The 26994-nt window shown below is 37.6% G+C and overlaps 1 protein-coding gene across 1 annotated transcript in view; it reads right to left on the bottom strand.

Annotated features, from left to right (window-relative positions):
- The window catches only part of LOC122811478 (small VCP interacting protein), a 246555-nt gene extending 220228 nt beyond the window's left edge, over positions 1-26327 (bottom strand). Inside the window, exon 1 of the mRNA XM_044083341.1 lies at positions 26072-26327. Coding sequence (XP_043939276.1) covers positions 26072-26134 — 63 coding nt within the window. The 5' untranslated portion in view covers positions 26135-26327. The remainder of the gene's footprint in view (positions 1-26071) is intronic.
- Between the last annotated feature and the right edge of the window lie 667 nt (positions 26328-26994).

Here is a 26994-nt window from a genome sequence, read left to right as displayed (position 1 = left end):
AGTGGTCTCTCAAGGTCCACTGCAATGAAAACAAAGTCAATCATGGGGACTGCACCCATGGAAGACCCTGTCCAGTCTTCTTGAAGTAGGGACAACAGCATCCAATTTCTTCGAAGTGCCCCCCCAATAACAAGAAAAAGCAAACTGTTGGCAAGAGGAATGATGAGAAGGCTAGTGGTAGAGATGAAAAGACCTCCTGCAAGATTGTTTCAGGAGATTTGGGGGGGGGGTGCAGTGGGTCATCCCCTTGTTTTTACATCATCTTCAGTATGTCCTCAAATCTGGGTTTATCAGACCTTCTGTGAAAATCTTGTTATCTGAAGGTACACACAGAGTCAATGCTCGAGTGGAGGCCAGCTGTGAAACGAGCACAGTGGGGGGTTTCATGCAAAAACATCTGCAGCATCGACTTTAGATTCCACATGGAGAATCTCCTCAGAAGAGAGGTGAAATATATTGAAGGATTCAATATGACAAAGAACTAATGCCCCAGGTGTCACTGGCACTGACAGGTTGATTCCAGCTGACACAAGAGCCTAGAGGCTCCTCAGTAAAATATCACCTCTGAGCCTCTAGACATTAATAGCTCAAATATTTACAGTAGATATAAAAAGTGTACACACCCCTGTTAAAATGCCAGGTTTTTGTGATATAAAAAATGAGACCACAATAAATCATTTCAAAACTTTTCCCGCCTTTAATGTCACCTATAACCTGTACAATTCAATTAAAAAACAAACAAATCTGTTAGGGGAAAAATATAAAAAATAAAAAATGTACAATAAGCTGTTTGCATAAGTACACCCTTAAACTAATACTTTATTGAGGCACCTTTTGATTTGATTACAGCATTCAGTCTTTTTGGGTACACACCTGACATTACTTAAAAAGACTCTGATTAACCCCAGATAAAGTTCAGCTGTCCTAGTAGGATTTTCCTGACATTTACTCAGTTGCCTTCTACAGCAAAAGCAATGGTTCGCGGAGCTTACAAAGCATCAAAGGGATTTCATTGCTGAAAGGTATCAGTCAGGAGAAGGGTACAAAAAAATGTTAACAGCACTGGATACACCATAGAACACAGTGAAGACAGTCATCAAAAGGTGGGGAAAATATGGGACAACAGTGACATTGCAAATAACTGGATGTCCCTCCAAAATTGATGAAAAGACGAGATAAAAACTGGTCAGGGAGGCTGCCAAGAGACCTACAGCAACACTGAAGGAGTTGCAGGAATTTCTGGCAAGTACTGGTTGTGTACTACATGTGACAACAATCTCCCATATTCTCCATATGTCTGGACTATGGGGGATGGTTGCAAGACGGAAGCCTTTTCTTACACAGAAAAATATCCAGGCCCAGCTAAAATTTGCAAAACAATACATCAAGTCTCCCAAAAGCATGTGGGAAAATGTGTTATGGTCTGATGAGACCAAGGTTAAACCTTTTGGCCACATTCCAAAGGTATGTTTGGCGCAAAAACAATACTTTGCATCACCAAAAGAACACCATCCCCACGGTGAAGCATAGTGGTGGCAGTATCATGTTTTGCGGTTGCTTTTCTTCAGCTGGAACTGGGGCTTTAGTCAAGGTGGACAGAATTGTGAACAGTTCCAAATACCAGTCACTTTTGGCCCAAAACCTTTGCGTGTGCTAGAAAGCTGAAGATGAAGAGGAATTTCACCTTTCAACACTACAATGACCCCAAGCATACATCCAAATCAACAAAAGAATGGCTTCACCAGAAGAAAATTAAAGTTTTGGAATGGCCCAGCCAAAGCCCAGACCTATATCCAACAGAAAATCTGTGGGGTGACCTGAAGAGGGCTGTGCACAAGAGATGCACTTGCAATCTGACAGATTTGGAACGCTTTGCAAGGAAAAGTGGGCAAATATTGCCAAGTTAAGATGTGTCATGCTGATAGACTCCTACCCAAGAAGACTGAATGTCATAATTAAATCAAAAGGTGCTTCAATAAAGTATTAGTTTAAGGGTGTGCACACTTGTGCAACCAGCCTATTGTATGTTTTTTATGTTTTACATTTCCCCCCCCAACAGATTTGTTTTATTTTTCAATTGAACTGTACAGGTTATAGGTCACATTAAAGGTGGGAAATGTTTTGAAATGATTTATTGTGGTCTCATTTTTATATCACAAAAACCTGGCATTTTAACAGGGGTGTGTACACTTTTTATATCCACTGTAGGTCACTGATGGCACAGGGCATCAAAAATAAAGCAAGCCCTTTGGTTTGTACAAATTCAGACATATTTTTCATCTGGAAAAGTTGCAAAGATTTCTAACCAAGAAAATTAAAGGCCTTGAATTCTGCAATTATCCTGATAGATAAGCACAACTCGACTTATACTCAACAGCTTACCAGATGCTTCTATATCTTGCTTTTTTGAGCCAAAAAAGAGCCAGTCCTATGTAACGACCTGTTACTGTGCTAAACCAGTGGCTCTGCAGACACCCACACTATGGACCTATACCTACATCAACAAATAAGGAAGAAATGCTTCGGGGATAGGTTCCTTCCTCAAGGTGTTCCCATCATATGAAATAACTTACCAGTACAGGTCAAACAATGTACTACTTTGATACAGGCAAGATAAATCTTGAGGACTGGATGGGTGGACATAATTTTACTTGGCAGGTGAGCGCTATTAAGTGCTTGAAATGGGTGGCAATACCATTTAAGTGTGTCTACTTAAAGGTGTATATGGTTAGAAAATTTATGATCCCTGTAATCTCTTGCCTAGTACTGTTACCATATTCCTACTCAGTCTGAACCTGACAAAAGAAACAGTTGGTCATTCCTATGAAAATATGAATTTCTGTCCACACAAACCCTAAGCTAACATCTATTTCCATAAGAAACATCACATCTGATGAAGTCTGATAGAAGAAACTGCTCATTACCTTAAAATGGACAATTAAAAAATGCGATGCAAACTTACTCGTGTTTGAATTACTGCATTTTGAAAATGTGTACATTCTTCTCTAGTTGGCTGTTTGCCTGCAACACACCTACATGAATATGGCCATGGACAACTTCAAACAAAATGTCTTTTCATTTTCTTTTTACTTGTTGGTCCTGGAAAGGCCAGCCACTCCACCGGGTTTGGAGAGTCTAAAAGGGGATGTGCTCCATAACAGGTAGACTATATGGGGGAGAAGATAGTCCCATCATGTAGGACACTTTTTAAAGAAAGCAAGTAAGCTGATACATTGGTTTATGTAAGATAACACCACAACGTTTGGCATTTTCGTTACTTTTAAGCTCTAACCTCTCTTCATGAAGCAGTCAATATTGAGGTTTGACAAAAAAGCTAGCAATCTCTAAATTATTTTAGCAGAAGTAATGGCCACTAAAATAGGGTCTTCCAGAACAGGTACTTTAGCTCTGAAGAGGCAGCTTGCATAAAATGAGAAAGAATGAGCCTTTCTAGCATACAATAAATGCCCTAAGTGGAAGAGGATATCAGACTGGAGGACCAAGATAGAGGATATCAGACTGGAGGACTAAGACGAACAGAACCTTTTAAAAATGTATCACATGCCTTAAGAGAGAAGTAGCTGATTCCCAAATGAAAATTAGAAGTAGCAAACAAATGAACTTCATTTCAACTGAGTTCAAACACAGACACTTAAGAAAACTAAGAAAGGACAGAACAAACAGAGGGTATAAAGGGATGTAAACCCTTGTTTGACAACCTGCTGAAAAAAAAGTTTCTACTAATCAGAATGAGCCTTCCGAGTACAAGCATCCTACAACAGAAAATAAAGTTTACCACTCTTTACAAAAGGTAAGGCTGACGGCTTTTGACTGAACAAGAGAAGCCACACTATTCATTAAGGAAATGGTGATCTAAGTGAGGTTTGCCTAATGAGTAAGACTGCAGCATCCTGAAAATTCACAGGGGAAGGAGTTTCAAAGCAGAAATGGATGCAGCAGGGAAATCTCAAGCTTTTCTATGCTAGAAGAATGCTACAAAATAATATTGGCCTTGAGATGTATGGCTTTCTGGATGAATTACAGTGTTAGAGGAAATGAGGCAAAAACATAAAACAGACCAGAAGGTCATTTCTGGATAAGAGCATAATTTGTCTTACCTCTGGGATGGTGTCAGTGAAAGGAATCTGGGACACTTGTCATATGTTGGAGGGGACAACAGATCATACACCATCTTGTCCATAAAATAAAAAAATTATTCTTGTCACTGAGGGATGCAGGAATCCTTCATGAAGAATCAAAGGGCAGCAACTGAGCCTATACACTAAGGAAACGACCACCATGGGAATATCATTGACGACTAAGAACAGAGAGACTTGTATCATTTCTTGGTGATATGGGTAACTATGAGTTTGCACCCTGCTTGCTAATGTACCATACAGCAACTATGTTGTCTGAACAAACAGCTGTGACCTCTGAAACAGAGAATCTTGAAAGGCCAACCATATAGAAACTTCGAACTATAACTGAAAATACACTTAAACAAGCTTGGCGACAAGGTGAAACAAGTTGTTAAAAACCAAAAGTATGTAACGCCACAGACATGAAAAGATAAAACCAATTTATTGCTCTACAAACTTTAAAAGATAAGCACTTTTGTCTATTTTATTAGACTTCATCAGATGATTTTTTAAAAATCATATGACCTTTATATATTCCCTGCTAGTCAGCCATGTGATCGAGTTCCAAGATGTAAAGAAACAACGTAGCTAAATGTTATGTAATGGAGATACTGTAATTTTATAACATACTTATATTGTATGCTATCAACCAACACTATCAATAACTTTATAAATGAATAAAGACTGATGTGAAGTATTGAAAAATAAATTTAAAAATGAATATAGCAACCTAGCTGTGGTAATTAGTTGTATAAAATGCATATAATTGTAAGACAAAAAATAGTTGTGAATTAAAAATAAACATGAAAGATGAAAAAATTGCAGGTGAGAATAAAAAGTTACTTATCATACGCCTTCATCTTCAATAAACTTGAGATACGTATTATTTCATTGAGACCTGGTGATGCAGTGGTGTTCAAATAAATTTGCCACTATAGTTCGTTTTGCTCAAGGATGACAGACCATGGGAACCCCCTTTTTGAGTTATGTTCAACCTTTTCAAGAATAGAGAACAAAAACTTATGATTATTAGAAATAGAAATATGTTTGTAAAGGGCGTTGGTAGACTTCTCCTTTATTATATCATAGGTGTGTTCATATATATGTTGTTTCAGCTTCCTCTCAGTCTTTCCAGCATAATATGCTGGACATTGATTGCATAAAGTAATACAGACTACCCCTTGAATATATCAACTGTAGCGCCCTTTTACTGTTACCTGCATTAATGGTATCTCCAATGTGGACAAACTGGCACTAACACATGTACCACATTTCAACATTTTTGTTGTGGCGTTTCTTACTATCATGGGCATTATCAAAATGTTTTCAAAGCTGGTCCCACATTTACAGTATATACTATTTTAGGTCGGCACCAAGTTTCTCATAATTATCTTTATCATTTTTGATTTGATGAGCTTATTATGAAAAACATTAAATTGTTTTTCTAAAGAAGACCCGATGTTGTGATCCCCATTATTTTTCAACCAGGTGTCCAAATTTAATGTAGGAGAAGTGTTTGGAACATTACCCATATTCTGCGCCATACTCAAGCGGAGTTGCTGTTGTCCAGGTGGAATAAAATCATTAGACTGAATAGCAATGTCCATTCCAGGATGGTGAAAATGGCCAAGCTGTTCTTTGTTATCCGTGTGGTTTCTAGACATCCATTGTGACAATTGCTGAACCAGGAGCACCAGGCTGAACAGGGAATCTTATATAACTCCAATATCAGGCTGAATAGTGCCCAAATCCAGCCCGGAAAATCCACCTGAAGCAATAGCGTACTACTGACACAAACAAAACTCTGAACTGTAACTGAAAATTAACTGAACCACACTTGGCGACAAGGTGCAATCAGCTGTTACAACCAAAGTATGCAACTCCATAGATGTGAAAGATAAAACCAATTTATTTCTCCACAGACATAAAAAGATAAGTGCTTTCATTTATATTATTGGACTTCATCAGATGATTTTTACAGCCTCCAGTCTTATTTAATACTCATAAGAATGCATTAAATAAAACTAATGGGGATAACAGTGAACGGTATAAATATGAGAATAGCCATTCCTTTACCACTACTTTCCATAAAGATAGTATTCATATCTGTAATATTATAACAAACAACTAGCAATTAATCAAAAATGATAGATATACATATCCCAGGGCTATAGATTAGTTAGAATTACCACAGACATGGAACCATTTTTGAGAGACCTGAACTTAGAGAATGATTTTCTAGTGAGCGGCTACGAAAGTCAGATGTTAAAAGATATCCTGGAATGTGTTATAGAACTGAAAAGGACTGAAGCACCTTCACTCAACCTCCCCAGTAGGAGAATGTTAAGAAATTCCACAGAGAATAACAAATGCAAAAATAGCTGCATCCTAACATATACTTTGGATTATCATAGTATCAAAAATGTTATTGAAAAAAACTGGGCCACAGTCACAGGAAAGCCTTTTCTGATTAACATCTTAGGTGAAGCCCCATCCTTTGTTTACAGGAAGTCCAGGAACATTAGAAGTTTTGTTGAATTTAGACCTAGATTATTTGAGAGAAACACTAAAAGATGTGAAGCTAACTGTACATTTTGTATATTTATACAGCAAAGTGATTATGATTTTCTTTAAATAAGGGCAATAAAAACTAAGACCAGTGCAGGGGGAGACTGTAACACTACAAAAGTAATTTACAGGGCACAGTGCAATGAATGTGGTATATTTTATGTGGGCAAGACTTTAAATAAACAAGAGTAGGATTTCATGTCATTTGGCAGAAATCCTCTCTGGATGTAAAAATAATGCACTAGCCAAACACCTTGCTCTTCATAAAAGACACACAGGTTTTAAGTTCCAGATACTGGATCGCATAGACATGGGTGATCTTGAAGGAGACATCCCGAATATGCTGGAGGAACGTGAACTCATGTGGCAATTAAAGCTCAACTCTTTTAGGAAGCCTGAACTACTACTACTGTTCACTTAAAAGTATACTGGAACTTAGAAAATTGCCACATTGTGTACATGACTAAGTTTATTTTATTCTTCCAGTTGGTTTTAAATACCATGTTAAATCAGTTTTAATTTAAGTGTATATTTTGTTTCCATCATCACACATTTTTTTCTTTTTGCCACTTTATTCAAAATAATATGTAATAACAATGATAACTAATTGTACAATAATATTTTTGTATATAGTTTTAATTTCTTGTACACAGACCTGAAGAAGTCTAGAAGGACGAAAGCAATCTTTGTTAACAATAGGTTATGGAAATAAAATATGATTTTTACAACTGAGTTTGTGCATGCAAAGTGTATATGTATATATTTATATATATTTTTAGATTGCCAAATGGTGCAAGATTTACATATTTCCAGCCATGTAGTATATTATCTTGGATAAAATCACAAACTTAATAATCTGGTTAAATAAGAGGTACCACATTATTATTAATTTTATTTAAAGTACATAAGGGTTATAGTATTATGACGGCTACTAAGTAGGGCAGGACCAGTTTGAATGTCACACTGATGGGGGAAGGGATGTGAATTTAACATATATACCAATAACACTTTGTTTTACAGCACAATAAACCACTCCCTTGCCTGATAAAAAGCATATGTGTATATATATATATATATATATATATATATATATATATATATAGTTAGAAAGCTTGTGAGGAAACTATTACTCTGTTATTTTTGTTTTACTTGGATTGCTTGTCTGTGTACTTAAAGGATTTTTCAACTGGAAACAGACTGCCTACCCTGCTTGGATTACTTTCGAATACTCAGTAATTCTGTACAATATTTCATATCATATATTTTTTATTATTTTCATTTTTTTACTTGGGGCGCGTTTAGGTTCGCTATTTCTACTATCATTATCTGATCTGATTAATATACAGTGATTAACTAGATATATCTTCCACACAGAGAAGTTTCTTACACTGTTTTGCAAGTTCTCTTTCTCTGACCTCAATTCTAAGTTCCCAAGGTCTGCCCTTAGGGTCAACTGGGACACCTTCCAAGATGCAAAACAAATATCCCTCTGTATTGCATTCTTGTGTGTGTCTGCAAAGAGTATTAGTCATCTTCTCCTTGGTTATATCTTACAAATGTTGATATATATACTTTTTCTGAAATATCTTTCAGTTTTCCTGACATAGAAGGAAGTACAAGTTTTGCATTTAGCCAGGTAGATCACCCCTTTACTGCCACTGTTATAACATTTTGTAGCTGTTATTGCTCATCCTCTCACCTGTATGTCAGTGGTTTTACCTTTGGCTGCAAATTTACATTGATGGCAGTAGCGGCATTTATAATTTCCACCCTTTTTCTCAGAAATGTTTCCTTTCTTTTTTGTTTTTCCAACATTTCTTTGATATTATTTGCTCTTTTGTAGACAAGCTGCTGGCTAATTGCTGGGAACGTCTGGGGAGGGGAGGTATTCCAAAGGGTCAGTAGGATGAAATGCACCTCTGGTCTCTTCCATATTTTCCACAGATCTACTGTCAGTAGAGACTTTATTAAGGTTATGTTGCACTTGATGTGAGCCACCAGTAAATTTAGGTTTAGGGTATGCAAGGGGGTTTTCTTAATCTTTTTATCATGTTCTAGTTTGAGAATTTTGTGGGGGGGTTCTCACATTGTGAGTCAATCTTACTAACAATTTCACTGTATTTATCTTTCTGGACTTCAAGTAATAGGTCCTGCATAATAGAGGTTTTCAGAGGAGTAATATCCTCTATATGTGTTTCTGTGCTGTCTGTCATTATTACAAACTATTGCTCTGATATGTTCATTACTAAAACCATCACATTCTAGTAACTCATGGTGAAAAACAGACCCCATAACTATTCCACTCGGGTACTTCCAGAATTGCAACCTTTAACTACCCTTTTAGCTTGTACATAATCTTTCAAAAATGCATTATCTAGTTGTAAGCTGCAAAAGTTATGTTTTATTTTATTTTAAGGAGAATATGTAGACTAGGGCTTGGGTCATCAAGCATTTACTGGCTGCCTCTGTCCATTAGAGACATAGGTGTCAGACCAAGGGTAAATTTGTGATTCTCCATTCATTGGGCAGGTTATGCTTGAACTGTGTTATGGAGGAACACTGCTTCAGTGGGATGGGAAGTCTGCTCCAGAGAAAGGGTAGACTGAGGCACATACCTGAAACTCCAACATGTCCTATTTATGTAGCAGTCAAGGTTTAGGTCCCTAAATCTGGTTATACTAATACTAACTGTTTTCCAGAAATGCAGAAGGTCATCACAACTAAGTCCAAGCAGAAAATGGAAGCAAAACAGTCGCTATGTAAAACTAATTGGAATGATGCATTCAGTGGAAAAACAACAGAGAAAAAATGTGAAAAGTTTAGAGAGACATTTTTGAGTGCAAAAAGTAAAAAAATATATATATTTAACATCAGGATCTAGGCATACAATGTCCGGGGGCTATATTTCCAAAAGAGCAAGATACCTGATTAAAGTAAGAGACAAAAAATATAAGAAATGTAAAAGAATTTGAACTACAACATAGAAAACTGTAATAAACAAGCCGGAGAAACAAATTAAGCATAGTGTGAAACAAGATGAAGAAAATTTAGATAAAGATATTGAGAGTAATTGGGAAACCATACATAAGATATGGAAGGAATAAAGATATACAAATTGATAAACTGTGTCTAGATTCTAAAATCTATTCTCAGACACAACAGATTATATATATATTTACAAAATCATATGCAAAACGGTTTAGATCAGCAAAGGGGCGGTGATAAATTGTCCTAATAACATCCATGAACCCACAGATACTTAAATTAAGTTATATTGAAAAAAATATGCAAACTGGATCCAAACAAAGCACATGGAGGAGACAGGTTTATAATAACCTGAGTACACTTCAACAAGAACTTACAATACCATTACATCTACTGTTTACTAGGACATATAAATATGGGGAGATTATTCAAGACTGAAGACACGCACTTATTAAATCTGACTTTAAGGGAAAGGAAAGTAGGACAAACCCAGAGCCATACAGATCCTTAAATTTATTTTCATGTTGTGGAAAAATAATGGAAAAGGTAAAAATGGATAAGTTATTGCCATAACTGGAAAGGCTGGGACTTGAAACCATATATCAGCATGCGTATGTTGAAAACAGATCTATTACCGCCTGTGACACGATGATCTATAACAATATAATAACTGCTATAAATCAAAAATTGTGCCGTGGTGTAATTTATATAGATTTAACTTCAAAATTTGACAAGATCATACACAAAACACTGATCAATACATTACAACAACTAGATATTGATGCATTCTTGATAATATGGATAGCTGCATGGCTTACAAACAGGACATGGCAAGTAAACAGCAACCGGACAGGTGAAATCCTTGGTTACAGTCAGGGTGTACCAAAGGGCTCTGTCCTAGGCCAGTGTTTGTTTAGATTGTATCTTTAAGACCTATCTTTTTATCTGATGTGTTCTACAATCTGTATGCAGATGACTTGAAATTGGGTAAACTGATTACATGTGTCACAGACAGGGCAATTCCACAAAACAACTTAACTAAATTGACTATTTGGACACAGGAGAATAATAGCCAATCAAACATCAAAAACTAACCATATGAGATTTGGGAGACAAACTGAAAGGTGAATATTTACTACAACACACTGATTGAAACTGTCGATTAATTTAAGGACCTGGGTTTATGGGTAAATCCACCTTTGAGGTTATTCTAATCATTCAAGCAATTGGTTAATAATACTTATAGAACTATAGGTTGTATAAAAAGATTTATCAAGTCTCGGAAATCAGAAATGATCAAGTCTTTGTTTGTTAATTACATCAGACCCAGACTCAAGTATGGAATAATATGGAAACCTTATAAGAAAGCAAGGGTGAGTAAACTGGAAAAAGTACATCGTAAATATATCTGGGACATCCATGGATGTGAAAATTTAAGTTAAGAAAGACTAAAATATCTGAACTTGTACAGTGTCTCGTATATATATTTAAGAGGAGATCTTACTCCGATATATAGGGTATTTAGAGACAATGTTTGGGGTTATCAAAAATTAATAGAAAGTCATCAGACAACCTATGTAGAAAATTCTACAGGAATGAGATGTGTACTAATTGGTTCTCTGACAGAGCATCTGATGCATGGAAAAGACTACCAAATTGCATTAAAGCAAGCACTATTTTAGATATTTTTAAAAAGAGCCTGGACACATATTATGGAAACAACTGTTTTGGTACATTGGCAGGCTAGAACTGTATCCTTACTGTACCTTCCCTTATAGAAATTAAATACTTGACATTTACTGACACATTTTATCCACTACTAATCAGGCTTCTTATCTCACAATTTCTGTCACATTGTTAGTTAAACCATATTGTTGGCAATATACTGCAACAGCATTAAGACACATTGTTGCCAATACACTGCTGAAACTAAATATCAGGAAATTAACCTTTTTATTAAATCATACTTGTACATGTTACCTTGTGGGTGGTCCAAAGCCTAACCTTACACAACTGTGGTAAAACCTGAACTCTAGACTTCTTTACGCACTAAAATGTTCTCATCCTAGTATGACTTAGTAATACAGCAAGTCAGCATTCATATAACATGAAAGAATGAAGTACTATTTTAACCATGTTTTTTTTTTAAGTACAACTCTGAATTTTGTCCACCTAAGATAAATATGCCACTACAGATATCAATCTAGTTACCATTACCCATGCTTCTAGTCTTTATGGTTCTTCAAGCTTTTGCTTAACAAAAGCTAAGAGCAAACTATCACAATATTAGACAGACTACAGTCTTGTTAAAACTGTCTCTTCATGTAGTCTAAACACAGTGATTATTAGGAAATTACTAAAAGGAAAAATGTCAATTATGGTAAATAAAAAGATAACTGGGTTAAGCTGAGAGGCTCTGTATCACCAATAACACTTCAGAAAGCCCATCCAGTTATTTGTTGTCTAAAATGAACTAGAATCTCTGTGTCTTTGCTTGCTGTTTTATACAGACTGTAGTGACTATTTCCCAGACTACCTGCTGTGAACAGCTACTACACAGCCAGCCATACATTTTAAGAGAATGATGGCTAGATCGCTGACATGCTAGCACCCCAGTTAGTGTTAAGAACGACATGAGGTGATGTTCTACTCTTACTGCATGAATTTTTGCCCTCGGAACATGTTTTCAAGTAACATTGAGAACATTTGCTGAAGATATCAAAGGAACTATCACAGGTTGCTCACATACAGGAAACCTGTGAATTTCATAAGTAGTACTTAACTAATTTGGTACAATTTTTATCCTATATACAAATGTCACTTACGGGTGATCTCCATTACCTGTCTAAAAAGTAACTGATGAGGTGCCAGAGAAATATAAAAAAGAAGAAAATATATAACAGGCTACTGGGAGGATGGGTCATATCAAACAGACAAAGCCAAAATCATCAAAACCACGATTAATGAAACAGCAGAATAATTAAATGACTCAAAAATTCATTACAAAAAAGAAAGAAAAGTGGCATCTTGGCAGCGATAAAGTCTCCTGCACTCTCTGTTTGGGCTTTGCCCCCAAACACCCACCTTACTTATATACACCATGCCTGCACAATTGCAAAAAAAAAAAGGCCAGCAGTGAAAGCTGTTACTGCTTCCCACCTGCAACACTGTACTGCAGGGAACAGTAAAACACAACTGCAACATCAGTTTCGATAAGAAGTACTCCAACACGCCCCCCATCTAAACTTTTCATACAATCACTGGCATTCATTAACTACATATAACAAACTAACATTCTGACAAATAAGTTGCATAAACTCACTGAAACAATAATTTACTATATGTATTAAGACATAAGAGGATCTGCAAAAATGTGCAGTGATTAAATTACAAGATGCCTACAGAGAAGGCCACTAGTAACCTGACATTACTACTACTACTAGACAAAGGATCCTGTCAGTTGTTCAAGCGCTATACCTTGAAAGCCACCTTCAAAACCAACAGAGTGATGTTTACCACAGTACTGTGTGACTCTACAGTAGCCATATACCAGAATGGGGACTTAGAGGATGTTTTGGGGCAGGCAGAAAGTGCCATTGGAAAAAGGAAAAAAAATTGAAGTCTGAAGTATGATAAAAGTGGCTTTCAGTGAGTTATGTTTACATTTTTCACATTCTCTGAAAGTTCCATTGGTAGATCATCAGATTGAAAAAAACTAACAGCCGCAGTTATTTTACGATAACTAAGCATCACTTTTGCTATTTAGAGAGTGTAAAATTAAAAACAAAAAAATCAAATAAAAAAGTGTGTCTGTGTATGTGTTTGCCTGTGTTTGAGTGTATATGTGTATGGCAGTGAGAGAGAGACTGATAAAGCTATTATTTTACACTCACTAAGCAGCACTTTTGCTGTTTAGTCACTGTAAAAAATAAATGAAATGGAAAAAAAGTGTGTGTGTGTGTGTGTGTGTGTGTGTGTGTGTGTGCGCGCATGTGTGTGTGTGCGCGTGTGAAAGAGACTGAACTGTGAGAGAGACAGCGATCCCTGGCAGCAGCAGCTAAGAGGTTTGCACACCTCTTAACCTCTTAGTTCAAGACATCTGCATAAGCCTAAAATAAACAGGAACAAAGGCACAAAATAGGAAACTATTTTAAATATTGCTGTTATAAAATCACAAAGTTGTCTGAATATTAGGATTTGTGTTAGCAATCATTTTCTGAAGCAGAGGTGTGTATGTGTGTAACACTGGCCACTGGTGGCAGCAGCAGTGGTAAAGAGGTTTGTATAACTCTGGACCTTTCAGCTGAAGAAATCTGGATGAAGCCTAAAATAAAGGGGGAACAAAGGCACAAAAATAGGAACAGATTTTAATTACTGCTCTTGTAAAATTACAAACTTGCTTAAATAAAATGATTTGTAGTAGCATGAATTTTCTGCAGGAAATAAGTCTGAAACTCAAATGTATGTCATTATTAAGTAACTTCAATCTCCAATGACTGGTAACAAACCAAACGTTTTACAAGTAAGGGACTAGAAACTAAAAGTAAATACTTGGATATTTAGTTAAAGTGTTATATTTTGGATGTAATGTTTTCTCCAACACCATTAACATACACTACAGCAAGTCTGAAACATTACGTGGAAGAACCATCGTACATCAAAAATATATATAAAAAAATAATACAGTAATAAAAAAATTAAGTAAAACAAAACAATTTTACAGACAGCCAACTCTAAGTGCAATAATGCCCTCCAGGGTGTGTGTTATTGTGGAAATGACGCCCTTCCAGGGGTGTAGAGGCCCACTGCCTGCGGAATTGGAAACATCCTGAAAGTCACTCATGAAGAGTAAGAACAAAAAAACATGGTAAGGAAAAAGGCAATATCCAAATGCAGATGACAAAACAGAAAATACTACATGAATGTTTATTTTGTCACACTGCTACTCTACAGATTGGCAGTGTCCCTATCCAAAGTGTCAGAACTGCTTGAAACTCTCTATATGAGAACATGTGCTGACCTGTCGGCTATACTTAATAATGCAGCTTATTTATTGTTATCAGTCAGTGACAAGTCTAAGCTTCCCCACTGCATAGCATGTGACATCCACATCAGCTAATACTGTGATTCCAGTTTTAGAGAAGAATTTTCTATCTGGCATACCAATTTCCATCAAGTCTGATGATGGCTCAACTTTGAAAATAACAAAAAGGAATTCAGTTCAGACTGTTTTGCAACAATCATAAGGAATATTTCACATTGGAGTAAATACATCACTCCTTTATGGCCTTATATGAACTGTATGGTAAAAAGGTTTGCATTTCACAAGGAAAGAACTCTACGGCTTACCAGTGTTAAATAGTACCATGGGAAAAACAGACATCACTGACAGGATAGATAGTACATTATGTCCACCAGCAGAAGCAACACTAACAAGCCTGATGTCTGAGTATGCATTCAGAAACCAATTCCTTCTGTTACAGAGCCATACAACAAACCAGACAATCAGCAAAAAAAAAAGGGTGAAATGCAGAAATAAGCAATGAAATATGACCAATATACTGGTAAAAACTTAGGCTAGCAAAGAGCTCCCACTGTGCAGCTATGAGCAAAAAAAGTACTTTTCAGAAAAGAAACACTGTTTTATTAAAGCAAACCAGCACCCCTACCCTCAAAGTCACCGTTACTGGCCACAGCAGTGGCATATAGGAATAAAGCCCTCACTATGACCCAGACAACTTGAGTTTAATTAGTAGCTTGAGTGTTTGAGGTACTGGCAGCAGACGATGGACATGCTTGTCCTGAGATGAGAGTAGGGAGGGATGCATGCATGCTGCACACATGCGGTTAGATTTCCTTGGTGAAGGCTGGGGAAACAACCACACAATGCTTCCAAGTGTTAGTGGGACAGCTTGCCGATGTCAGCTCCTTGTGGAAGAGAGAAGTGTATTTGCATTGTCTGCCCACTGCAAATTCCACACACAGGATACCACTATGGATGCATAGGGTGTGAGGAAAAAGTAGGACAACCCTCCTGAAGTGGTAAAATGCAAATCCAGGAAGTTTTGATCTCGTCACTGGCCACGAAAGTTATCAAAATAAGTCTGGGGGTTGCCAAGAGGTGTAGGTAGACACAGTGAACAAGGAAAATCACTGGGATCAGCTGATGGTTAGCAAAGGAGGATAAAATGAACATAGAAAAAAATATCCTGATAAAGGTTCAGTGGTAAAAGCTTATTACATAAAAAGGTATAAAAAGATTCAGTGATAACTGTGAGAAATGGAAAACGTACTTTGACACATTTTGCAGTGCAGACTTGATTTTGGAGTTTGCATTTAAAACAAGAAAATTATAAATCTAGTAGAAATAATTTACCTAAGAATAATTTTGTCAATGAAAAAGTTCTGCCTATAAGGTCAAGCAACATTAATCACAGACTGTATACAGTGAAAACTATGTATACTTTGACATGACCTAAATTCGTCTGTCTTTACATGATTTTGGACAACACTAGCAACAGATAAAATACATAACCTGGTTTAATTTTCAACAGCTTACAGAGGACTCAAAATGTCTCAATTTTTTGTTTTGTTTAATACTTAAATTCAAACTTGAGAGAGAGAAAATTAAATGAGGAGTACCCTGCAGCTGACTGACAGTCACATAAACATTTAGTCTTGTTGTTTTAGCATATTAAATTTATAACAGTGTGTTTCATTAGTGCAAAGGTGTGACTGGCATAGTGGTGAAAGTGTATGCCACCGCTGAGATCTCACGTGGCTGCTTTACGAGGTTCTCGCTATACTCTTGTCCAGAAGTCTACTTCCAAGAACATAGCACTGAAGCATATGGCTGGTTGGTTAACAAGGTGGAAGCGACTAACTCTTGCAGTGAACCAGGAAGCAGCCTGTACAGCTAATACATGTTTAATAATTAATTTTGTCACTTAATTTACAAGTAATTAATGTTTGTTGACAAAAGCGTTCTAGAGATTAAGTTGGTACGCAGTTTTACAACAAACAGAATTTATAGTGGTTATAAAACCATACACAACATATATATATATATATATATATATACACGCACATACACATAGATACAACAGAACACCATGAGTACTCTCATCCATTCAGTCCAGTCTTCACTAGTTTCCATGACAACATCATCAGAATAGCATTTATCTTATACACTATGGTGCTTATTTCAGAAGAGCATTTTCAAACTTGTTTCAGACCGTAGTTTCACCTAATTCTTTCAATCTAATATAAAACAAAAATCTCAGCTATAACTTCAACCTGTTACTTGATTTCATTTTCCACCATCATTACTCCAGAGTGCATGATGGATATATGTAACTTTCAAATCCTCTTATTTACCTATACTCCAATTACCTAGCCCTTGCCTTCACTATGTCCACCATGATTTTCTTTCACATTGTCTTCAGCCTCTCCCCTGCTGCTGTCATAATTGGTACTGTTTATTAAATTCTGCCTACATCTGCAGTGCTAGCCAAGTCTCATTCCTCAAAGCCCTCTATCAGCAAAGTCTCATTCCTCAAAGCCCTCTATCAGCAAAATAATCATAACTGTAACATTGCCTTAAAACAGTATATTCTTTGCATACTCCATCCTTCCCAAGCCACTCCTCCCAGCCTGTAACATTAATCTTACCATGTGCTATGTATGCCTCCATTCTCCCCAAGCAACCCCACTCAGCCTGTAACATTACTCTAACCATGTGCTATACATGCCCTCATTCTCCCTAAGCCACTCCTCCCTGCCTGTAACACTACTCTAACCATGTGGTATATTTGCCCCATGCTCCCCAAGCCATTCCTTCCAGCCTGTAACATTACTCTAACTATGTGCTGTATAAGCCCCCATCCTCCCCAACCCACTCCTCCCAGGCTGTAACATTACCCTAATACAGTAAGTGCTGTACACCCCCATCTTCCCAAAACACTCCTCCTGTCTTAATCTATTTTAGTCTGCCACTTCATTGTGCATAGAACATTCAGCAGTTTTTTTTTGTTGTTGCTCTCACTTTACAACTCTGCCCAGATCCATTCCATATGTACCATCAGTATTCTTAGTCAGTTTCACATGCTTCATCATTCATACAGTCTTTATCATGCCTCTACTTTGACCACAGTATCACTTCCACCACCCACCAGCATCAGCAACAGGAGTTGAGAAGACATGTTTTCTCACTTCATCACATTAATGATAGGAGGAAATGTTTTATGTTAAAGCACTGTAAGCACAACTAGAATAAATGTCAGTAAACACATAATTAATGCAAAATGTCAAGATTCCCAATAACACCTTACCAACCAGCAGAACTAAGTGAAGCAATTCAGTAAATCATGAACAAAACCAAATTATGCACGGAAGCACTGTCTAGTTAAATTACATAAGTTAGCATACATTCTGCTACCTTTTATCATTAAGAAAAAAATGCTATTCCCTTCAAATACGGACACCTTATTTAAAATACAATTTAATAACGTATTCAGTCACCTTGAACTTTACCATCCAGTCCCTAACCTATTGTCCATTTTTACCTTTCTGTTCACTGGCATCTACTGTTCATCACTTACATTACAATTACAGCTTTTTTTTCACATCTGCACAGGTAGTTAAGCAATTTAAACAGTAACCCATGAAAACGGAAAGCAATGCATCACATTGCATAGTTTACAAATGGTAATCAACATGCATTTTGAAAACAATTATTTCATGTTGTCAAAACATAATACAGGCTTTGCTATTATCTTTACTAGTACTAAATAAACTTATACCAAATGCATTTAAATTTGTACTTGGGTATACATGAACATCAAGAAACACATCTACTGACAGGAGACTATATAACATCAAATGATAGCTATGCTTCATGTAAGCACACATATTTGCCCAAAACCTAAGCAGTTAAACATAATCCATTAAAATACCCCTCTTGTAAACTGTCCAAAACATCATATTTATTCATATTATTAGCATTTCACCATGCTTACATTTACAAGCAATATTATTTTTTTACACAGCATCAGAATTTTCAGCATTTATAAACTGATGATCAATATTAAACATAAGCTAATTTTCTACAAGCATGACTTGTGAGAAATGCATTTAAATTTCAAAAAGGCATTCACTCCCACTAAGGAACAGCAACATAAATATAGACAGGGTGTGATTTTATATTAGGAATGCTTCACCTGAATGTAAATATGTGCACAATACCTACCAGATAAGCATAATCTGTATCGGTATTTTTCTACATTCATTCTGTAACACTATCTCATGTCTATGGCTAACACTTTCACAAATAAACATTTTTCACAGTACTAAGTTTCAGCATATATATATATATATATATATATATATATATATATATATATATATATATATATATATAGGTTCATACTAGGCTATCTGCCCTAGGGGATTTATAAGCCTAGCCAGAATGTGTTTGGCTTTCGCCACCCATTTTAAATTTATTTTGCTATGCCCTTTTTCGAGGTTAGTATACTGTGCCTCTGTTTAACAGTGACACAGAAGTGATACCCGGGGTAAACCTACGATCTCCCATCCACTCATCAAGATTCCTCTTGAAGAGAGTCAATGAGGGACTCTGCCTAACCTGGACTGGGATTTTATTCCAGAGTGAAGGGAGCCTCTGGGTTATGAATCTGTCCCTCCAGCATGTCCTATTTATTTCAGTGCTGAGGTTCAAGTCTCTCGAGCGCGTAGCTCGATGGGATTTGGATTTTCTGAGGTGCAGCATGTCCCTTAATTCCGGGTTGGACATGGCTTTGTACGTCAGGCACAGATTGCCTCTGAAAAGGCGGTATGCCACTGAGTAGAGCTGGAGTTTCTTTAACCGGGCAGCATATGGCATCTGTTTGAGCCCTTTGATCCTCTTGGTGAGGTACTTTTGGGGTCTTTCCAGTTGCTGCAGGTGTCTGATAAGGTACATCCCAAAAGGGGCACTGTACTCAATTATGGGCCTGATGAGGGATGAGTAAAGAGGCACGATGACATCCCCTGATCTAGATGTGAATCCCTTCATGATTAGGTGGGCTATATAAAATGTTTTTCTAACCACTTTGGCCACGTGGTTGTCAAATGAGAGATTGCTATCAACTTGGGTCCCCAGGTCTCTAATTACTTCTTCTGTACTTAATGGATTACCACCTATGTGGTAATTTGTGGGCACTTTGTTTTGCCAAAGGGATGACTATACACTTTTGGCATTTAGCTTGAGGCCATGGCTCTGGCACCAGTTGTCTGTTTCTATGAGGCCCTTTTGGAGGATGCTTGTGTCGGCTGGAGAGTCGATTATGGCGCCCAGTTTGCAGTCATCTGCGAACTTGGTCAGCCACAGTCCTTCCGTGTTGGCCTGTACCTCCGAGAAATATATACCGAGCAAGAGAGGTCCCAGGACTGAGCCTTGTGGGACACCACTTGTAACTGGTTTGGAGTCTGACATGGCTCCAGCAATTCTAACCATGTGGGTTCTGTCCTTGAGCCAGTTTGCAATCCATCTAGTGACATAGGGGTTTATATTTAAGCTGGTGAGCTTATCTATAATGCCCGAGTGGGGTATTATATTGAAGGCTTTTGTGAGGTCCAGGTAGGCTGTGTGGACCACCTTCCCCTCGTCAATGGCCTTGGTGACTGTTTCAAAGAAATCAACCAGGTTTAAGAGGCAGGATCTGCCCTTAACAAAGCCGAACTGGGTAGGATCCAGTGTTTGTGGGTCCCCAGTATCTTTATTTATGAGGTCCATGACGATCCTTTCCATAGCTTTGCAGACCAAGCTAGTCAGGCTTATGGGGCGATAGTTTCCAGGATCCGTTGAGGCACCACCTTTATGGAGAGGGACCACTGTTGCTGTACGCCACTCTTTGGGCACATATCCTGTAGTAAGGCTGAGATTGAACAGTAGTTTTATGTTTGGGTTTAGCTCTTCTTGGAGTTCATGTAGGACGCAGCCCGAGACACCGTCTGGTCCCATTGATGCTGTGTTTTTTGCTTTGGAGAGGGCGGCTCTTACCTGAGCATCTGAGATGTCAGGGGGGCAGCACTTTGCTGGGATAGATATTTGCCCTTTTGGTGGGGGGGGGGTTTGCGCTGAACCTGTCAGCTAGGATGTTGGCAATGTCTGTGGGTTCGGTGTATTTTTTGTCATTTTGGACTAATTCTGAGCATATCTGGGAATTACCACCCAGGTTCCTAACATAACTAAAGAAAGCCTTGTGATTATCCTTAGTGTCCTGTGCAATTTTTCTCTTGAAGCTGGCCTTAGACAATTTTATGTGTGCCCGTAGTTTTTTGCTAATACTGATCAGTGATGCCTTCCCTTTTTGGGATTTTGCTCTATCATTTAGTAGCTTCCTCCTTCTATTGTATAGTTTGTTTATGGCTGGATTCCACCAGACAGGACGTCTGCCTTTGGAGGATTGGGTCTTGGTTTTATTTGGGATCGCATGATCCATGCATTCCTGAAGGTGTTCATAGAATGCGTTTATAAAGGATTCTGCGGTCTGGGCCGTATTTTCCACAGACCCGGGGGCTTTGAAGGATTCCACCTCAGTTTTGAGGAGTGTGAAATTTGCTTTAGAGAAGTTTTTCACTGTGGTTTTCTGGGCAGGGGGTGGGGTCGGGATGTGAATATCCAGTGAGATTAGTTTATGGTCTGATCTTACCAGTGAGGGATACACTTCTGGTCTGGAGCATAGAGTCCCCATGTTGGTGATGATCAGGTCCAGTATGTTTTCCCCTCTTGTGGGAGTGGTAACAAGTTGTTCCATAGCATTTGAGTTTATAAATTCTAGGAACCTTTGGGCTAGGTTGTTGGAGCTAGAGTAATGCTCCCAGTCTATGTTTGGGTAGTTGAAGTCGCCCAATATAATGGTGTTTGGAGAGACCTTCATATTTTCCAGTGTTCTCAGGAAGGCCGAGTTGGGTTCCTGGGTTTGGGAGGGTGGTCTGTAGCAGGCTATAAACTGGAAGGCAGTTTTACCCACTGTTAGCTGCACATGGATAGTCTCTGATGCTTCGTGCTTTGCCACCAACCTGGAGGTGTGGGTATCTTTGATGAATATCGATACTCCCCCTCCTTTTGTGGTTCGGTCCAAGTTTTGGGGCCGAAAAGCATGGTATGAGGTATAACCTGGTAGTGCTAGGGTGCTCTCGGGAGCCCTGAACCAGGTTTCTGTTACCGCACAGATATCGATGTTCTCCATGCTAAGGAGAGTTTCGAGTGCGTGCATCTTGAGGTTTAGACTTCTGGCGTTGAGTAGCATTACTCTTAGTTTCTTATCCCTTGTGATACCTATGGAGGCGGGTTTGTCTTTTGAGCCTTGCCTAAAAAAGGCACTATGGGGGTAGCAAGAGCCTTTGCCAATATCCGAAAGCACAGGGGTGACAGGTGCAAGTATATATATATATATATATATATATATATATATATATATATATATATATATATCGTTAACCAATACTAGACTGAAGGTAGGCATCTACAGGCATTCTTATTCACAGAATGATGACATAAGACCCCAAGTGTCCAAGGCACACATGACCTTCTAAATGTTAAACAAAAAGCATTTCTGTTTTTTTACAAATGAATATGCAAACAAACACTTCCATGCACTCACTCCATTTTTATCTTCCCATATATGCATTACATAAAGTATTTTTGTTTTTAGCTTTACATACCCCAATATTCACCTGCTTTGACCACACTACTTCCACCATTCATCAACCTTAGCAATCTTTTTCCTGAAATGGCTAACCTGTATACACATCTCTTCCCAGCTGAATCTAAGCTGTCTTCCCATTCATCCACGATTTCTCCTGAAATGCTCACTTCTCTTAATTTAACAAGCATCCTTATTACTTTGCTTACTCGAATCAGGCAGTCATTTTATTTTCCCAATGTCTTCTTTCATTTATGATTTTGTTTTGCATCTACAAAATGCCAGCAATGCTTTGTCATTTCAGTTACCATACTCTACAAACACAGGCCTCTCCACAACAAACAACTTTCTCCCTGGTTGCCACAATGTTTTACAACATTTTTTTAAAGTAAGTCAAAAATGTTATCAGAATTGGCTATGATTCTCCAAAATTAAATTCAGACTTTGACAAAGGCATACATATTACCTGCATTATTCCCAGGGAGTCCTTCATAAAGTCACTCTTCTCTGCCATTATCTTTTTAACAGACACCATCTAGTTCATGTTTTCCTCCCCTTCCAAAACACCATATACCCTTGAATTCTGCTATCTAGTTTTGTCTTCCATTTCGGTTAAAATTTGTCCCATCTGTTTTATCATCTCAGTCTGTTGGTCACTAATCTCACACATTTGCTGTTTTACTGCTTTCCAACTAGTTGCACACACTCTTGCCATCATCATCTAGTGCCACTTTTGGTCACTTCATGTACATATGCCCAATTCACATAGCCTCCAAGCTACTTCAGCAACATCAGTCGCAGCATTCTTTTCAATTTTCTACTAATGGGAACATTGCACATTAAGGTGGTCCCATTCTAACTCTCACCTAACTTCACTTTCAAAATATAATCCTTTAAAAATACAAACCATACCTCTCATCATCAACTGAGATGCATGGATTCACACCAAACTGCATCAAATAAAATTACTTAATTTAAACATTCAGAGGACTTAGCGTCTCTGTAAATGGTGTAGCTTGAAGAGCTTGAAGCAACCAAATTCATTGAGCACCTCATATATATCCTCAATTTGGAACTCATTTTTAAAACAGCAATAAAACCTTTTTAACCAAAGAGAACTACTTTGCCAGTCGGTATGATAACTTGGTTACATTAAATAATGACAGAGTCTTGTAAGTTAAACTTCTACACAAAATGTCTACTATTTAAAGATGTACAACTACTAAACTGTATGCATTCCTTTAATGCAGGTAATAACTGTATAACTTGTCAAAATGAGAAAAAAAGATTCAAAAATACAGGACAATAGGCTGAAAATGAATCTTAACAAACTGGTAAGTACCCATCAACTTTCCTCACTCTGCAATTTTAAAAACTGCAAAAGCCCAGACTGAATAATAATAATAATAATTCAGGATAACTGACAATAAAACAACCATCTGCAATAAAGCTTGACCTGCTTATGAATGGCAAGGATGATGAAGACCAGCTAATCAGATGCACAATCAAAAAAAGGTAAATCCAACTATGGCCCACATCTCCTGTGACATGAATTATTGATATTATACAGTTTATTGTGGATGGAAAAAAATGCAAAATTGCTGCATGATACAAACTGGTGAATGGACTAAGCGGTGTGACAGCTCTGGCTGTGGTGATATCAGGAGATACTCCACCTGCAATCTCATTTGCTTACTGTTCTTATTTTCTCATTGCAATAGACAGATTATTGGTAGCAACATTGTAGTTAGAGATTTCTCTTGGTATTCACTGGTAACCTAATCTCTTGAGTTTCTGTTTTATAATCAGGTAATATGGCGTTTGGAACAGCTTTTAAATAAAAGCTTAGTAATGGCAGCTTATCCATTATAGTATACATATTTATAATCTTAATGTATAAATTACATGATCTGATACTGAATCACAATAATCTATACAGTGATTTTTACTACTCTCAGATTCCCAGATTAAGTATTTTGCTAGTATCTTTAAAAACGAGAGTAAGAACATAGGATGAATGTTGTACCATGTTGTTTTACCCCACGACAGAAGTACTACACCTTTCAAACACACGCAAAATTTGCAAGATAAATGATGAAAAAAACATTTTAAATGGTAAGACATCAGCATTAAATATCAGCTGATCACAAAGTTGGGCGGAATAGTGGCTTAATTTACAGACTTCTGCCCAACGGTTCAAGGGGCCAGTACTCAGACCTAATACTTTGGTACTCTTTTTATTGCATATGCACGTGACTTACCAGCAAATTAAACTTTCTACAAAAGACAGAGCAGAACTATGTGGCAAAATAAGGGCCTTGCATCCTATATTTTTTTTCATTCAATTTATCAGAAGGAGATATCTGAGGTGTATAACTCAGCACAATATCTGTAACTGCTGTGTGTGTGTGTGTGTGTGTATATGTATATGTATATGTGCGTGCTTCTATTTACATGTGAGTTTGCTGGTCTGTGGTTCTGAATGCGTCTACAGACATTAAATTAATTACATAATTTATATTTTGGATGTAAAATACTTTCTCTAACAGCATTTATATATGATATAGCAAGTTTGAAACACTAGACAATGGAGCTATGTTGCATTAAAAATATAAAAAAAGCATATAATAACAAAAAAGAAAAGCAAATACAAAACAACTTACAGCCAATTATCTAAGCACACTACTAGAGTTAGAGTTATTAGGCAATTAACGCCCTCGGGGGGGGGGGGTGGTAAAACCCTCCACCTGTGGCATTATTCCTCACGACGCCCCTGGTTGCGCTTTAATTCCCTGCCAGGCATTGTTGCTTGCTGGAACAACCTCAAACGGCGGTATCACCAGTTTCAAGCACACACAGCCTGTGTATACCTCTCAGCTGTCCCTTACTGTCAAGAAGGTCCCTGGTTTTGGTGCAGAAAAATACTGTTTTTCTTGCTTCTCCTAAAGTGATTCTCTGTAGAAAGGCAATGAACTAGGCAGAGCTCTCAACCAATCAGGGACAAATGTCACCAGAATCAAGAACAAAACCAGAGAAAATCAGGGACACTTTTAAAATATCAGCACTAGTAACTTGAGCCATTGACAGAATAAGAAACGGTGAATTAATTTGCATCTTATGAAGTTAAAGAAGTCTACAACTCTTAATTATTGTCACTATTTACTAAGTGTAATTCACTTTTCCTCCAAATGTCATCAGTTTTAAGAGGAACAAAGCTAAAATGTGAGTCAAAATCAGGGTCACTTGAGAGGTATGCTACTAGGTTTAACATCTGATAATACAGCTACAGGCTTACTTGGTTTTAGAAAATACATGCTAAATCAGCTACTCTTATTCTGTCTGCTTTTTAAATCACCAGTACCACCATTTCAAGTGCTCCTGACTTGCGACTTCTACCCCTTATTATTTTTAGTTTTGTCACCGACTTTGGAGGCACAAGAGGCTGACAGCTTAGGGCCCATATGGAAATTTCCAAACAGTACGTCACAACAGAATGCACATTGTTGGAACTGTAAACAGTTTCCCTCTTTCCTCATGCCCATTCCCCCGTAAAAATCGGGCTGCGATGCAAAGTACTTGGCAAACTTAAGTACAATCCCGATTTGTCTCAGTTTCTTAATGCGTAAAGCTGATTAAATCAAGGAGTACGCAACACGTTTCATTTGCACTCACCGGATCTGGGGTCTCCACAACATCTTCTGCTGCTCCACCCAAACAGGGCAAGCACATCCCCATTCTGCTGGTAACAAATTGCCACTGTCAGTTATCACGATATATGCACTCTGACTACAAAACAGTTAACCGTGCAGGGCAGACATCAGCAATAAAATATGTGAAAATCCATAGAAACGACGCACACGTGAAATGACCATTGATCAGGAGTACGTAATGGACTCCCGGAAGTAAACTGTAGTAACATAAACCTCTTGTGTACAGGCGACAGGCCAATGCGGAGCTACTAGCCGTCACTCTGCCAGCCTTCACACTTGTTAAATAGCACCTCCTTTTCACTTGTGTCTTATACGGACAACGGAGTGTGTTAATCCAGCAAGATGCAATCTGCACTGCACAGTGGACAGGTTCAAATAAAACTGTTTTAGTTTAGGGTTGGCACCTTTCAATTTCTCAAAATGGGACATTTTTGTAGAAACGTAAGATTTTGCAGGGCAAAACATACGTACAGCCAATGCAAAGGAGAGAACTTCACTTTTTGCAAACATGGAAGTTTTTATTGTAGCATTTGAGCTGCTTGTGCTATTTCTTATGACAGGTGTTTGAGATACGTAACTGTTTTATGCAACTACTTAGAAACGTAGGAAATATTTTTGCCCTAAAATCTCAGGACATTTTTTTTGTGTTTTTTTTCATAGGACACAATTGGCCAAAGAGGAACTTCGCCTGCATACAGGGACAGGTGGTAACCTTAGTTTTAGTTTCATGCAAGGGGTTAAAGATTGTGTGCGCGACTAACCACGTTCTGTAGTGGTGCGATGACGATTGTGAAGATTATGGTTAATTAGTGGTTTGAGTTGGCTACCCTATTTCCCCCAAGGTTTTTGCTAAATCTGCTTTGGGTGTTCCCCATTTAACTAATA

The sequence above is a fragment of the Protopterus annectens genome, chromosome 9.part0, assembly GCF_019279795.1.
Source record: "Protopterus annectens isolate FY-2018-M chromosome 9.part0, PAN1.0, whole genome shotgun sequence".
NCBI lineage: Eukaryota > Metazoa > Chordata > Ceratodontiformes > Protopteridae > Protopterus > Protopterus annectens.
Note: the sequence above shows the minus strand (reverse complement) of the source record. Positions and strands in the feature narration are given on the sequence as shown.